Here is a 16,889-nt window from a genome sequence, read left to right as displayed (position 1 = left end):
TGTGCTCTGCGCACACCTTCAAATCCCTATTGTATTCTTCACAATTTTTTGCCTCTGCTTGGGCTCACATAAAAATCAAAAGTAAATCACGTTGAAATAATTGTTAAGCACATTAATGAATATAATAAATAATGTTTAGTTTAAATAAAATGATTTTTGTCTTATGTTAATGCCAGCGGAAAAAGTGTAGCGTGCGACACGTAGCGTGCGACACAATGGGTTTACGGCTTTGCTAAAAATCTATAAACATTATTAAGACCAAACGATCGGTTTTTGTCTACTAATATTCTTAACTTTCTTTAGGATATTAACTTTCATAGGGTTTATTTTGCAGAATTCGCTAAAAATTGCGTTTGAAATGAAAATTTTGAAACTAACTTCCACTTTGTGTAGCGTGCGACACGTCACAATTTTATTAATTATTTTCAAAACAGTGACTCCAGTGAAATTGAATCTTATACCCTCCGAAAGTACTCTCAATTCACTCTAAATACATAACAAAAGTTTACGGTAAATCTTTAAAAAACCCCCCAAAAAATTGATTTTCATTAGATAAAATCGTGCGAATGTAGCGTGCCACACGTGGGATTTGCCCATATATTACACAATTCTAATTATTAATTAATAAAATTTTATAACAACTATAAATTCACATCAAATTCGTTATAAAGGGAGCATCTTGTATAAGCAACCTCGATTAGACCGTTATTTTCTTTGCTTGTATTTCTATTGTGCTTAGTGGTATTTTTTAGTGCTGGTGTTTTTGCTGCCCTGGCTAGAATGTAAACAAAAAACAGCTGACCGAATGCTGCACCATTATCTTTTACCAAAAATGAGAAGGATAAGAAACGCCGCTAAATTAATGTTGAAAAAGTTTTAAAAATGGTGATTAATTAATGGTATGTACAAATATTTACTTTCGCTAAATTGACAACTAAAATATTTTTTTTGCCGCAGTATTGCCACCTGGTTGGATAATTTTTATCTCGTCGAATATTTAAACAATTATAAGCAGTATGTGTATATGTGTATGTATGAGTGTTGCCGCTGGGATATGCGGGACAAAAGCGATTACAAATTGATTTATAAACGAAGTTCTATTTCTCAGAACAAAAATATTTGCATGGAGTGATATAAATTCATCATATAAAATGTGGAATTTAAAGCGGGTTTGGATTGTTTTAGTAAGTGCTGCATTATTGTATGCAAATGCAATTGACATTGAGGAATATGAAGAGGTTCAACAAGATAAGCAGATGCCTGCTAGAAAGCCTTTTAACTACTCAAATGTTGTGCTGCCCCGCCCGACAGTTGGATTGCTTTATCCCCGCGAATCCGAGACGCGAGAAGTACGTTCGCTAGATGGTGTGTGGCAACTGATCAAGAGCAATGCCAGCGATCCGCTGCAGGGAATACGAGAAGAGTGGTACAAGCAAACGCTCCGATCAACGGAACATGAAATCATTTTAATGCCTGTGCCCGCCTCTTATAACGATGTGACCGTGGACCAACAACTGCGTGATCATGTGGGCACCGTGTGGTACGAGCGAAATTTCTTTGTGCCCAGTTACTGGAGTAAAGATCGTGTACGAACGTGGCTACGCTTTGGTAGCGTTCACTACCAGGCGGTTGTATGGATCAATGGGCAGTTGGCAATGCGTCACACCATTGGACATTTGCCTTTTGAAGAGGAAGTGGGACGGTTTATCAATTACGGCAATGAGAACCGAATCACTGTCATGGTGGACAATCGTCTGGGTAATCGCACCATTCCTCAGGGTCAAGTGACAAAGCAACCCGCTGACAATGGCGTCGCCTATGTCCAATCATACACATTTGACTTCTTTAACTATGCTGGCATCCATCGCTCCGTGCATCTTTATACTACACCGGAAACTTACATCAAAGATGTGGAACTCAAAACGCAGATTGGAAACCAAGAATTGGGTCGCATCGACTATCGTTTGATTATTGGCAACGGATCTGTGTCAACTATCAAAACTAACTATATGTTGGTGCAATTGCGGGATCGAAATAACGTCGTGGTGGCCCATCAGATTAATCACAACTTACAGAATGGCACACTGCTCGTACCCAATGTGAAGCCTTGGTGGCCCTACTTAATGCATCCTCTGCCGGGTTATATGTATACCCTGGAGTTTCAACTGAAGGTGGATTCGGAAGTAGCACCGTTGGATGTCTATCGACTGCCCGTTGGAATACGCAGCTTAAGCTGGAGCAATGATAGCTTAACCCTCAATGGCAAACCGCTTTATCTGCGGGGATTTGGAAAACACGAAGACTCTGATGTAAAGATAACTATTTATATTGGTATTGATCTTATTTGAACTGTATTCCCTTTTCATCTATTAACAGATTCGTGGCAAGGGACTGGACAATGCTGTGCTCATGCGGGACTTTAACCTATTGAAATGGGTCGGAGCCAATGCCTATCGCACATCGCATTATCCCTACTCGGAGGAGTCCATGCAGTTTGCCGATGAACACGGCATCATGATTATCGATGAGTGTCCCAGTGTAAATACGGATTTGTTTGAGCCTCAGCTATTGGAGAACCACATGTCCGCCTTGGAACAGCTCATACATCGCGATCGCAATCACGCATCAGTCATTGCCTGGTCAATAGCCAATGAGCCCCGCACCAAGAAGAAGTCCGCGGAGGCCTATTTTGGGTAGGTTTAAAGTTTAAATAAGTTGTAGTTAATTAATCATTTGTCTTTACCCCAGTGCATTAGCCAACTATACGAGGAGCATTGCCCAGGGACGTCCACTAACCGCCGCCAGCAATGTGGATCCACCACCGGCCTGCATGATGTCGCAATTCTTGGATATCACGGGCTTCAATCGTTATAATGCCTGGTATCACAATCCTGGTCGCACTGATATGATTGTCCAGTCAATGTATGACGAGGCCAGAAAGTGGCACGAACATTATAAAAAACCAGTAATTGTATTTGAGTATGGTGCCGACACAATGGAAGGATACCACAGCGTAAGACGGCGCAAACAATTGAATTAAACAGAGACTAATACACATTTCTGTACAGTTGCCAGCTTATATATGGTCAGAGGATTATCAGACGGAGCTGTTCTCTAAGCATTTCCAAGCCTTTGACAAATTGCGTCAACTTAAATGGTTTATCGGCGAGTTTGTGTGGAACTTTGCCGACTTCAAGACTGAGCAAAGTGAGAAGGCACAATTGAATTATAGTACAGAATTGAAAACATTCATTTTGTTGCAGCCTATACACGTGTGGGTGGAAACAAGAAGGGAGTCTTCACGCGCAATCGTCAGCCCAAGGATGCGGCTCATCTCTTGCGACAACGTTACCACGCTATTGCATTTAAACTGGACAACGCCAGCTTGCCAGCTGATCTCTTTAAGTATATTATCGACTGGAACTGAGCACATTCCATACAGTATCAACTACTACACTTAACCATATAATGTATTACACTATTCCATGACCGTCGTGTTCTGCACCCGTGCAATAATAAGGTCATCCTATTCGGAACAATGCCAACTCTTAATTAAATTCTGTTGAAATGAAATAACCATATAAGCAATTTTCGCGATCTTTAAGCAAATAAGTAATGCTGTAGCAAATTTAAGCAAACATTGATAAACTTTGTACGAAACGTGGAATAAAAAATTTATGACTTGCTTAAGAGGACCGCAGATTGGGTGGGTCTTTTGTGGGGGGAAGTACAAACCACAGTGCTCAGATAAAAAGTGCCCCGCGGCAATTTGTATAAATTTGCGGCGATGTTAATTCAGAGTCCAGTGGATCGCTGACTTTTGCCAAGATGTTTAACTTTATCGCTGTGCTCGCTTTGCTCATATGCGTGGGAGCAACTGGTGTGCTTTCCTCGTCGAATATGACGGTTTATATGGAAGATTACATTCGCCTGAATCAACGACAGTACGAGGCCAAGGTTAAAAAGTTTGAGGATGAGATTGCGACGTTTCGGGAAACATATGGACGAGAATTGCGCGCAATTTCTGTGCAAGCGGATTTGCTAGAGTTGAAACTTAATGAGGCTACAGAACGACTGCGTCCGCTTGAGCTCATCGACTCCTGGCACAATCAATGTGTGCAGAATTATTCAACAACTATTGCTACAGTTGCCACAGTGCGAGCAGCTCTCACCAGTTGCTCGACAGCGGCGCAGAGTAATCTTAATGGTCATCTGCAGAACGCGCAGAATACGTATAACAACCTCAAGTCCTATCATACCACCAACGTGAAAAATATGCTTAACGACTGTGAGAAGCGGCATCCCGCTTCCCAAGAAAATTATACAAGTTGTGTAACAAGTGCGGTGAGTAAAGAACGAAAGGGAATCAATAGAATTAAGATCCTTATACATGTTATAATTCATAGATTGCCACGGCGAATGTGAATACGATAGCTAACCAGAAGAACTTCATCACGTATATGGAGCAAGCCGAATGTGGAGCGAAATCACGTATTACACAGGCCTGGGAATGCTCCTATACCACAGTGCATAACACCATTTCTTCATTGAGCATAGCGTTGCGGCTCATCGATGATTGCATTGCAAACAAGATGTCCTGTGCCTCAGTGTCCTGCACCACGGGTTGTAAGAATCGCATGATTGTTAATCTAAGCCAGGCGGATTTCCTCAATACAACCATAAACAATCCTTTCGTTGGACTAAGTTCAAAGCTCGGTTGTCTGGAGATAAAATTTAAAGATTGAAATCCAAATAATTATTGATTTAATTTAATTTGCACCACCATTTATAAAATCAATAAATTGTCATGTATTATATTACTAAACAAATTATTTTTTTTTTTTTTACTTTTTAAAAACTGCTTAGAGCTCAACCGAACTTCTTGCTTCAGTGAAACGCTGCTTGGCACACACATGTACTGCTTGATACATAATTACACTGCTTGCATGTACACTGAACTTCTTGCCATCCACATGCACTGCTTACTGCTTGCAAATATTAACGTTTAGTAGATATGCATTGCATAGTAATGTTAGTGAACACAAATTATTTTGTTCATTATTGGATTAGGAATTAATATGAAAATTAATTCAAAACGTATCATTAATATAGCCGTGAAACTGTAAAGTTGTTAGGTACTCGGGTTGCTGATCAAACAATTAACAAAAAAACTCTACGCACATTTTGTAGTAGATCGATCTTATCTACATTTAAGATGTTTCGGTTTTAGCTCTAAAATACTTAACCGGAAGTGATTCTAACTGCCTGTTGCCTTCAGTAACATAGATAATAATACCCTTTACATGAGTTAAAAAGAAAAGAGGGCACACAAATGCAGGGTGAAGTCCCTAATGCATCATGCATTTATCGAACAAAGAAAAGAGCGATAGTTACAGAAACCCCCTGAACAAAAACCTCGCATTTATCAAATTTCTTTTATAATTGAAAAATTCCCCAGAAGAATAAAAGCAATTTGTCACGGTTGTCTTTTACATGTTTCGAATAATATTTCAACATAACAACATATTTGTAACATAAACCAAACCCAAAATTTCTACCTGCATTCGAATCAATACTATATGTATAGAAATTTCAAGGAGCTCGTGCCGTGAGAATTTTTGGCTTAATTAGTGATTTTCTACTAGGATAGCAGAAATATCGATTGGATGTCAGGCTGTTTTTTTGGGGGCTGGATATTTGAACTCTTATGAAATCTTTGCATCTTTTTTATGGATTCACGTGGGATTCTTTTTCTTCCAAAGATCGTTGCGGGAGATTAAATTCCTTCGTTTTTTTGACATTCTTAGTAGCACAGCGTGAGAACAAAATCTGAAACATCCACAAGTAGATAATATTTGGGATCAGGCCAACAGACTACCGTAGGCTAGAAACTGAGTGGCAAAATTAGGAAAACCTTCTGCATTTTTTGTCAATTAAAGTTAATTAAGTGTAATAACAGGATAGCAGTATAGTCTGCATAGTCTTTGAATGTTTATTAGCGATGGCAAGAAAATCACCACCAAAATGGTAATGCACATTCTTAAGGTTTCCTTGAAATAAAAAAAGAGATTTATTTCATTCCTCTTTAAACAAACACTTCTTACAGTTAGCAGGCGAACATCAGCAGTAAGAAGTAGTGTATCCTGAAGTTGTTAAAAGAAACTCTAAGGAGCATATTAACATTCATGGAAGACAGATGCCAGATCGTAGCGTCTTCGGTGGTAATAGGCGAACAGCTCAGTGAGAACATCGACCTAAGTAGTAAGAAATTCTACAAAAGGTTTCAAGTTGTCACACAAGACGAAGGGTGGATAAGTAAGAGCATTCAAAGAGAAGCAGACGATGATTTGATTGTTATGGGTCGCACACAAAACAGGTAGCATTTTCTTCAGAATTTAATTTCGAATGCGTAATAGGCGCACAGTAAAGATTTGGAACCCTTAGCCAAGCAGCCAAGGCGTGTGAAAAAAAGAGGAAAGAAATTAAGCGTGGGAGATCAATAAGATTGGTTTAACGGACTGTGGGAAAAGTAACGTATTTTCCCATGGCTCCTAACGATAAAGATCTCTCCCAATGGATTGGTAGGATTCTGTGGGAACCATTCTATTGATTCACTTAAAATTGTAACAGGCGAGCAGACGAAATCGTAGAGCTAGATTCCCACGTTAAACCGAATGCGAAGAGATCCTCTCGCGTTGTCCGTTACATTTAACGGATGTGCCGGGGACTCGAAATGGGATTGCGACTGTGACTGGGACTGGGACTGGAATTGGGAGTGAGACAGTCAATGAGCGGCTGCGGTTCACTTGTGTCAATAATGTGTGGGAAAATCGTGGCCAGCTGCCGTTACAACGAATAGCACAAATAACGAGCGTGAGAATTTTTCACGCTCATTGACAACTGGCAGCCAGGTAAGCAGCAGTCGGCAGTAGGTCGACAGCGAACTGGAATGCGGCATGTGGCATGCGGCATGTGGAATGTAGCATGTGCTGTGCAGCTGCAACAATACGAATAAACGTTTAAGATGCGAACGAAAGAACAAATAAATACAACAACACACTTGTAGATTAACGACCTTTTTTCATTTCTCAGAAATCTTCGAAATGCTGCCGCTGGTGGATAGACAACTTGATCTTGCCTGATCCATGCATGCCACACGCACACACACTTAGGGCTCAGCTGTATCTTGAGACTTGGTCTTCAACCCCGAAATGCGTGCGAGTTTGTTGTGAAGATGAGATGCCTTTTAAGATTTCTGTTTGCCTGTGTGCACTCAAGACGTTTACAAGCATCAAATTACACAAGAAGACGCGGCACGTGCCACTGCATCTTGCAACCCCGAAAATAAGAATGTGTGGCAAGTTCTCCGATCGACATTCCTGTGTGCCTGTGCCTCTGACAGCCAATTTGCGATCATCAGCAAGATTGTGAACAAACTTAATAATAGACTCACTCGATCGTTGCCTCGATCAATGTCACGCCGGCATTTAAATGCTAATGAATTTCGATGTTTGTCACGATAATTTCATGTTTTTTACCAGGCTAACAGCTGCCACAGCCGGCGGCAAGTTCTAAATGAGCAACGAGTAAGTGCCCAAATAACCAACAACCACCACCACCAAGGGCGTTCCCCACTTAATTGACTCAAGCATGCGGTGAATCATAATGAATGTATTGAATTACATTCAAAGAAAGCAGCAATGCGGCAAACATCGAGACCGAACCCAGCGAAGCACTCATCCAGACATTTACTCAGACATACAGCGACTACACTCCAGATCCAGACTTTGACTTGCTGCGTTTGCTGAGCCCCTGGGCTCATTTCACGCTTTATTAAAATTAAACAAACAGCAATCGACTTTTTCTCCCCACATGCTAATCGCCTTAACAATGAAAGAGTTGAAAAACTGTAGCATTTCAACAGGAGAACAGCAATGGCTTTCAGTTGTCGTGCTGAAGTCATGCTGAAATTTTGCTTCTGTTTCCTCACTTCGTCCCGTTGCTGATTACCTGTTCGAAATCAATTAGAAAAGAAGAAAGGAAAAGAAAGAAAAGAAGGTGCACCGAAAATAAAATACCCTGTAGACGGAAGATGAAAACTGGACTAACGATTTTAAAGAAATATTCTTTTAATGCACATAAATGCAAATCAGATCAATAACATTATTTATTTATTTATTTAAATTGGTTATGAGCAGTCCTCATATGAAAACATTTCTTTTAAACTTGGAAACTATATAATAATAAGATAAGATAATAAACTCTCAAAAATTGTAAATTTTTATTTTTATTAATTCTGATCATGGATATAAATAAATTATAAATTAGCAATAATAAATAGCAATAGGACACAAAAAATAGGCTTCACAAATATAATAATTTAATATGTAATATGGTTTAACATATATTAGTCATGCGGTGAGTTCAAATACGAACTACACTAGGACCCAGTTTTAAACCTACCATTAGTTGAGCATCACCTATTTCAAAGTGTTCAGGGTATAAACCAACAAGCGAGTAAACAAAAGGAAACGATCATTGGCATTTAAGGTACAAACAGACTCCGAATAGCCTGCGGTTTCAAAATGCAATCAAGCTGATCGAATGACGAGGTGCCCAGCATCCAGCGAAAGCAATCAGCTCAGCTCTGAGTTTAAGCGGAGGAAGATACACAAAGCAGATCAGCGATCAGCTACCTGCTCGACGGGTATTGCGTGTCGCAGATACACACTTGGGATAAGTGGTTGCCCTTTTATGTATGTGCGAGATGTTTGAGATCTTGCATCTTGAGCGACTGTGTTTAACTTCTGTTTTCCCGTTCGAATGCTACAGTTTAAGCCTTTGACCCTTTCACTTCTTGTTCATAATTAGGTGCACATACTTTCAATTAAACAACAATATAACTCATTATGTAAAGGATCAAATATCAGATTAAGATTTAAATTTTCTTCAGAATCTTTCCATTGTTAAAACTCACTGATGCATAATTTAGGAACAGGTTTACAGATATTTTAGGAAGATGTTGGGTATCTTTAAAATTAGGAATTAGGATGATCACCATAGATCACCAAAGTCACTGAAGCGCATCAGGAAAAGTCTTGTTATCAGGTGTTCAGCAAATAAAACAAACTTCGAGAAAGATTTCCTCTCCTGTTTTTCCTGATTGATTTTCCTAAAATCACTGATGCGTCATCGGTTCCATAAAGTCAACAGATGAACAGAAATAGCAGCAAGAATAAAGAAGAAAATTCTTTTAGGAAAATTCAAAAAGGAAAATTTGGAAAGATGCTGGAATCAGTGAAGCGTGTGCAAATCAAAATAGACAACAGGTGGACAGCATTTTTAGTAAGTTTTTCAGGAATTAATGAAGCCGATATTTTCTGGTAAATTATGGAAAACCAGGAAAGATCTTGTCAGATGCATTGAAGCGTGACCAAATCAACGAATTCAACAGGTTGACAGAAATAATAGAAGATCTTAAAGGAGTAAATGTGGTTGAAGATAATAAAGAAATTGTGTTTGAAAAGAATGATGCTGTAAGTGGAATCAGTGAAGCGTGACCAAATCAATTTTTCTAACAAGCTGTCAGAAATTCTAGAAAGTGTTTTGAAAATGAGGCAGAGAACCTAAACACAGCAGGTAGCACTTCTGACACCAGCATCCCACACCACTCAACCGAATCCAATTTTGTAGATTTCCCATTACATTTTCCAAGAAATTGTGTGGTACCCCAAAACTGTTTGCATGCGGAGACCCTAAAGCCACCTGCAGCTGCATTACGGTTTGAATGAGAAAAATCACTGCTGCACTTTTACAATTCACCTGCTGATATTTGCTGTTCGCCTAATACAATGTTACACTTCGTTGCACTTCAATGCATCTCAATTTATTCATCATTTATCACCATGACAATGGTACGAGGTGTATTTTCATCACTTGTGAGATGAATTTCGAGTTTGAAGTTTTCGAACTTATCAGACAATGGGAACATGTAAATATGTCGCATTTCAACAGGCGATCAGATTCGTGTAGTCGTAACTTGGAGATATTGCAGTTGAGATGCTGCACTCAGGCTGACGACTTCCACAAAATATCGAACCAAAGACTGCCTAAATATTATGCTGGCCTATTCCGAATTCGACAAATAAAACAAACAAACCGATTATTTATGCTTGAAAGAGAGATGGAGACAATAAAAGAGAAAAAGGAAATAATCTATACATATACATAAATATTGTGGTGATCGTTTGAAGGGTGTTATTTTTACCCGGTACCCAAATACATAGTCGAAAGGTCTTCTGAGGGTTTGAACTTATATCTACTGCAATAAACTATCTGTCTGGGTTTGCACTTGCATTTTTAAAATTGAGGACAAAAAATGTCACTCTAGTTTAAATTCAATATTTCAAAAATCATGCATCGTATTTTATTATTTATTTAGATTTTTTCGTTTGTTTTTATTTAACATTAAAATGTATTTTTATTGAAGCTAACATAATATACATTTAAAATTCTATCCTCTATAGAAACTGCAGTAAATTATTTCGAACTTACAAAAAATATTGAATAGTTGCATTACCGGGTATCTCTTAGCTGCATACCATTCTTTGATTGTTATTTAAGTGTTCACTGATCTTTACTCCATGATTTACAAAGAACCATTCCTGCAGGTAGCAAACTGTCTCTGGAACATCTACTTCTACTTTTCAATATCTACTTTCTTCACGTTATGTGACCCTATTGAAATTCAATTTATTAAGTAAACAACAATTCGTTCAAAAAATGATTAAACAAATGTTCGGCTTCGACCACGATTCAAAGAACAAAAGTGTATCAACGCATCAGAAATTGACACAGACCATAGCAAGGCGTCACGGGCGTGGAATCACATCATAGAAAAAGTTAAATATAGTACGTATTGACATTGTGTGGGGTACAATAGGCCAAAAAATTTCCCAGAGGATGCAACGATGCATTGAAAATTTAGAGAGACGTAGATACATAGATGAGCAGTCTTCTGCTACACAATCTGTTCGCCTAGTCGCTTGTTACACTTCGTTACACATGGTTAACAATGGGTTCACATTATAATGATGCTGCAGGTCACAGCAGGTCAAGTGAGGAACAACTTGCTCTCCCACGTTGCATTTTACTACTGGAGTACTTGCTAGTTTTCATTGCTGAATGCCTGCTACATCGCAAGACCTTGGCTCCAAATTTTTTGTTGCGGGATGTGGAGTCAATGGAGATCCAATGTCTTAAGAGATCGTTTTTATTTTTTTCCTTGGAGTCTGCAAGATCATTGTCGAGCATCTCAAAGAATGTGGTTTCGGGATCTGAAACACTTTTTATTTTCCCTTGCCAACTTCATTTGGAGACATAACAGACTTTACATAAAAAAAAAATGTTGTTAAAAATGTTAATAGCAGAGCTATCTTATGTTATTCTTGATCTTAACAGTTGAGATTTCATTTTGCTCTAAAATTAGAAATCTTTATTCACAAATAACTACAATTGTCTGTAAAAATAAGATCTGTTGTTAGTTTAACCAACCAAAGGTTTGCCTACCTCTTTACTTTTATTTTAATTATTTTTTGACCAGAAAATAATTTCTTTATTTTAATTTGTTAGTGCTAAAATAAAAATAAACAGTTTCCTAATTTAAATAACAGTTTGAATGAAAAGCAAAATTTCCCAATTTTGGTAAAACGTCCCGCGTCTGTCATTTAAAGACTTATACAAGACAATAACAATTTTTTTTTTTTAATAATAATTATTTTTCGTTTTATTTAGAGAAATAAATTTATTTTTGGATTCAATTTATTTACATCTTTAATACAATTTCTTTGCCTTTCTTTTACCTTTAATTTAAAGTCAACACAATTCAAACAAGCAGCTACTCAACATACCATAAAACGTAAAAGCGAATTGTTGTCTGCCAAAATTTGATCGCTTTCGCAAATCGTTGATTGGTGAAATTTTAAGACATTTGTCCATTTCTCCCGAACAAAACGTGATTTTAGCGAATGCTTAGCATCAGCTGGGTGTAGCCGTGATCGTCTAGTGGTTAGGACCCCACGTTGTGGCCGTGGTAACCCAGGTTCGAATCCTGGTCACGGCAATGCTGCAATACGCATTGTCACGGAACCCAGAACTTTTTTTAATTTTTTAAATTTTATTTTTATTCTCTTCCTTATTACTAACTTTAACTTTACATTAAAGAATAAAATTGAATGAATAAACGACAATATCCAAATTAAAATTTTTGCGCAATTGACACTTTCACCGCAGCTAACTTTACACAACAGCTGATTATTCATTTATCGTGTTTTAAATGTCTTTATGTATGTACATATATGGATGTTTATAAATATTCACACTCTTGTTTTAGATTAAAATATATTCAATTCTAAAATAGCTGCTAATTATTGTTCATCAGCAACCAATTGTAGATAGTTTGTAACTCTTTAGATTTCCAGGCATAATTGACAATAAATAGAAGTTATATTTAGACATGTTAACATGCCAACTCAAAATACTTACATATTAATCAAATAGTCTTCATTTATGAGAATGCGGTTTTTCTTAAAGCGATCAAAGTTTTCTTTATTTTTTTTTAATTTTTCAAATCATATATATTTTTTTAAATTCAATAAGTTCGTGTGATACATTTAATAAATTAGCAGATATTTTATAAATTGCAGCTATTTGATTAAACTTTAAACTTTCCAGTGAAATGCATTGTAGCTTGTTAATTCTGCACTTTTCATTTAGCGAGTATAGTCAAGCGTTTAAGAGAATATCAACATAATTGTGGAGGATCTTTTTAACTCTAGCATCCAGCTTTTACATGAGTTTCAGCGTTTCAATTGCGACGGCGATGCGTTCAATTTCTGTACGGGATTCCGTGAGCTTAGTCTCATTAGCTGTTTGTACCTCGGCTGGCACCTTTGTGGCATAGTCAGACGCCTGCATGGCTTGAGTCAGCTTGCCAACAGTTTGTTCCAATTGATCGCGTTTCTTGTTCAGTTTAGCAATTTCCTTATCTGCCTCAATTAGTCCCTTCAACAGCAGATGCACTTCACATTGGCCAGAAACAGTAAGAATGGCGCAACCAGCTGGCGGTTGTGTATCGAACGCCACCTTGGAGCAGTAGGCGATAGTGGACAGATCACTACTGTAACGCTGTAGTATCGCCTTGGGCGCATCATCGGTGCAAACAATGTAAGCTTCCGTCTTGGTCTTATTCGGCAAATTGTAATCTGAGCGCGCGGAGCGAATGATACGAGCTGCCTTCTGCACGAATTCTACATCTGATTCAATTTGGGTGCTGCGCCATGAAGTGTTAGCTGTAAATAAGATTAAAATGTCGTTAGAAATTAGCAAAGTTGGTTAAAGACTTCATCACTTACTGGGATAACTGGATACGCAGATGCTTGGGGTGCGGTCAGCACGCGGCAAACGTTGAAACAGTTCCTCGGTAATGAAGGGCATGAAAGGCGAGAGGAGACGCAATCCATAGTCCAGGCACACATAAAGTGTGCGCCTTGCAGCCGCCTGCTGCTCGGCACTGCCGCTCTGGAAGATGGGCTTCAGGCACTCCAAGTACACATCGCAGACATCATAGAGCCAGAAGGCGTAGCAAGCGCTTGTGGCAGCTGCAAAATCGTACGAATCAAATCCTGTGTTGCAAGTTTCAATGGTGGCTGCCAATCTTGACAATATCCAGGCGTCCATTTGATTCGATTGATCATTAAGTGTCAACTTTGTGTCGTACAGCTCGTCGCCGGTGAAGTACAGCAATGCGAATTTGGTCGCATTCCACAGCTTGTTGCAGAAGAAACGATATCCCTGAACACGATTGATATCCAGATTGATGTCGCGCGCCTGTGTGATGTATGCGCAGAGAGCAAAACGAAGCGCATCGGATCCACATTCGGGAATACCCTGTGGGTAGTCTTGTTTCTGACCGGCCTTGGCCCTCTCGATCTCACGCGGATCAAGATTGGAGCCAATGAGTTGCTCGTGCAATCCTTCGAGTGTGATGCCGTGTATCACATCCATAGGATCGATTACATTGCCCAATGACTTGGACATTTTGCGTCCGTGGGCATCACGCACCATTGGATGCAGGTAAACCTCTTTAAAGGGAAGCTTGCCCAAGAGTTTTTGGCCGAAGAATACCATGCGTGCCACCCAGAAGAAAAGAATGTCGTGACCCGTCTCAAGCAGGGACGTTGGATAGAATGCTTGCATATCGGCAGTGTTGTCCGGCCAGCCGAACACAGAGAATGGGAAGAGACCGGAGCTGAACCAAGTGTCCAAGACATCCTCGTCCTGTTGCAGCACTATCTGACTGGCATCTACGTTGAAGCGTGCAGCCGCCTTGCTGAGCGCCTCCTTTTCACTGCGTGCCACAATCCAGTACTGCTCATCGTCGGGCTGTCAATAAATTGAATCAATGTAAAAAGGGTATCTATATGTGATTCTCAGGAGCTACTTACCGTGCTAGCTTTGATGCTTGCATCTTTGAAACTGACGTGATAGGCGGGTATACGATGGCCCCACCACAGCTGGCGGGAGACACACCAATCGCGAATACCGTCCATCCAGTGGTACCAAGTTTTTGTATGATGCTCAGGCACAATTTTCAGCTCGCCAGAGCGCACAGCTTCAGTGGCAGAGGCTGCCATGTCTGAGCAGCTGACATACCATTGTGGCTTGATCAGGGGCTCAACCACGTCCTTGGAGCGGCTGCAAATGGGCACCACCATTGCATTGTTGAGCGTCTCGCGGTACAGACCCAACTGCTTGAGTTTCTCGAGGATCTTCTTGCGGCAGTCGAAACGTTTGAGGCCAGTGAACTCGCCATAGTCACCAATGATGAAGCCATCGTCATTGAAAATGGTGATAAATGGCAGATTGCAACGCTTGCCCACTTCGTAGTCATTGGGATCATGGGCAGGTGTAATCTTCACCGCGCCAGTGCCAAAGTTCTGATCAACAAACTCATCACACACGATGGGCAGTCGGCGATCACAGAACGGATGAATCACCTGCTTACCATGCAGATGCTTGTAGCGCTCATCCTGCGGATGGACAGCTACAGCTGTGTCACCCAACATAGTCTCAATACGAGTGGTGGCCACAATGATCTCCTCGTCGCTGCCTTCCACTTTGTAGGCAAACTTAATGAGCACGCCGAACTCGACCTTCTCCTCGTAACCAGGTATGGACAGGAAGGTGCGTCCCGTTAGTTCCACTTTGTCCACTTCGATGTCCGAAATGGCTGAACGCAAAGTGCACGACCAGTTGACCAAGCGCGAGCTACGATAGATGCTGCCCTCTTCATGTAACCGCACAAAGGCTTCAGTGACGGCACGACACAATTTGGGATCCATGGTGAAAGCAACACGCGTCCAATCGTAAGACGAGCCCAGCGCCTTTAGCTGGTCATAGATACGACCGCCCTTCTCACGTCGCCAATTCCAGATACGTTCAATGAACTTCTCACGGCCAAGATCGTGACGTGACAGACGCTCATCACGCCACAATAACTTCTCGACCACCACTTGAGTGGCAATACCTGCATGATCACAACCAGGCACCCACAGTGTGGTGCGTCCTTTCATGCGATGATAGCGAGTAATTGCATCCTCGATAGCATTGGTAAGCGCATGGCCCAAATGCAAAGATCCAGTCACATTTGGCGGCGGAATGACCATAATGAAGTTACCATTCGGATTGGGAGAATTGATCGACTCACGCTGGAATATATACAATATTAGATAGTGAATTTAATGGGATTGACTTCATTCAATCTCTTACTCCATATTCGGGGGTGAAGAAGCCTTGTTTCTCCCACCAGCTGTACCACTGAGCCTCCACATAGCGTGGACTATACGCATCCGGCAAAGCACCACTGATGTCCTTCTTATCGCCTGGGGCTGTGTTGGACGTGTAGATAGCTGCCTCCTTGGACTCTTTAGTGCGTTTCTATTAGACAAGAGCAGAGCATTAACTTTCACTTACTTCACTGGTTGAATTACTTTTTGAAAACTTTCTTTGCTTAAGCATTTCGGGTATAACAATAGTTACATTCACTTTTAGTTATGTCTTCGTGACACGAGACTAATTGTTTTGAAAATGGAGCAAGCGCACGAAATCACGCGAGCAGCTCAAATTGCACACGTTTACTTTTATGACTCACGAATGTGTGAAATACGATTTTGTTGCAACAACAAATAACATAACCTAATACATAGCAGCACTGCATTTCTTAGATCACAGGACGCTTTTACCTCTGGTTTTTCTTTTTTCTCGCCGGCTGCTGGTGCTGTAGCTGCCTTTTTGTCCAATTTCGCCTGCAATTTAGCTAATTTCTCAGCTTTCTTGGCCTCCTTTTCCAATTGTTTGGCTGTCTTTGGTGGCTCGCCATCGCCGGTCGGCGTCTCCGTGCTGCTAGGTTGCTCTTGCTCCGACATAATAGTTCAGGTCTACAATAAAGCTGTCTCCGTTTAAATTATTTGACTTTACCAGGCTGATGCAATTAATTCCATTGATGAATAAATACAATAATAAACAACTCACTCTCAATCAGATGCGCCACAGATGAAAACGTGTGCAGTTGTATGACCACAGTGTGGCTGTCAGCTGATTTTTAAATATCCCACGCATTCACTTTCATAAGGGTCACACTGATGCAGATACATTTTCCCAATGTACTCATTGAGTTATCGATGCTTGTATTGTGTTATCGATTTGTTATGCTTTTTTAAATATAATGTTTGATCACATTTATCATTAATTCTTTTATTATGTTTTTAGAAAATAAAATAAAATAAGTATCTCGTGAATTTTCAAGTATTTTTTATGAGCTTTCGTGCATT

The 16,889-nt window shown here is 40.0% G+C and overlaps 3 protein-coding genes and 1 non-coding gene across 5 annotated transcripts; 3 read left to right on the top strand and 1 right to left on the bottom strand.

Annotated features, from left to right (window-relative positions):
• The first annotated feature begins 972 nt into the window (after nucleotides 1-972).
• LOC132790955 (beta-glucuronidase-like) lies at nucleotides 973-3,698 on the top strand. The gene is made up of 5 exons (XM_060799722.1): nucleotides 973-2,309; nucleotides 2,377-2,693; nucleotides 2,749-3,013; nucleotides 3,069-3,207; nucleotides 3,264-3,698. Exons 1-5 carry the CDS (start codon nucleotides 1,152-1,154, stop codon nucleotides 3,425-3,427), a joined length of 2,043 nt encoding a protein of 680 aa, XP_060655705.1. The 5' UTR covers nucleotides 973-1,151; the 3' UTR covers nucleotides 3,428-3,698.
• A 96-nt stretch (nucleotides 3,699-3,794) lies between these two features.
• Nucleotides 3,795-4,815, top strand: LOC132790956 (uncharacterized). The gene is made up of 2 exons (XM_060799723.1): nucleotides 3,795-4,344; nucleotides 4,407-4,815. The coding sequence occupies exons 1-2, from the start codon at nucleotides 3,829-3,831 to the stop codon at nucleotides 4,743-4,745; spliced, it is 855 nt and encodes a 284-aa protein (XP_060655706.1). The 5' UTR covers nucleotides 3,795-3,828; the 3' UTR covers nucleotides 4,746-4,815.
• Nucleotides 4,816-12,049: 7,234 nt separating this feature from the next.
• Trnah-gug (transfer RNA histidin (anticodon GUG)) lies at nucleotides 12,050-12,121 on the top strand. Its single transcript has one exon. It is a non-coding gene; the product is annotated as a tRNA-His (tRNA).
• Nucleotides 12,122-12,625: 504 nt separating this feature from the next.
• LOC132792122 (valine--tRNA ligase) lies at nucleotides 12,626-16,727 on the bottom strand. 2 transcript variants are annotated; one of them, XM_060801368.1, is made up of 6 exons: nucleotides 16,591-16,727; nucleotides 16,302-16,496; nucleotides 15,829-15,996; nucleotides 14,505-15,767; nucleotides 13,413-14,442; nucleotides 12,626-13,349 (listed from the first exon to the last, which is right to left on the bottom strand). In XM_060801368.1, exons 2-6 carry the CDS (start codon nucleotides 16,482-16,484, stop codon nucleotides 12,847-12,849), a joined length of 3,147 nt encoding a protein of 1,048 aa, XP_060657351.1. In that variant the 5' UTR covers nucleotides 16,485-16,496; nucleotides 16,591-16,727; the 3' UTR covers nucleotides 12,626-12,846. The 2 variants fall into 2 exon arrangements, with proteins under 2 accessions (XP_060657351.1, XP_060657350.1); XM_060801367.1 differs by having other exon boundaries at nucleotides 16,302-16,507; nucleotides 16,591-16,682.
• Between the last annotated feature and the right edge of the window lie 162 nt (nucleotides 16,728-16,889).

This window comes from Drosophila nasuta, chromosome 3 (assembly GCF_023558535.2).
Source record: "Drosophila nasuta strain 15112-1781.00 chromosome 3, ASM2355853v1, whole genome shotgun sequence".
Taxonomy (NCBI): domain Eukaryota; kingdom Metazoa; phylum Arthropoda; class Insecta; order Diptera; family Drosophilidae; genus Drosophila; species Drosophila nasuta.
This window is presented reverse-complemented; position numbering and strand designations above follow the sequence as displayed.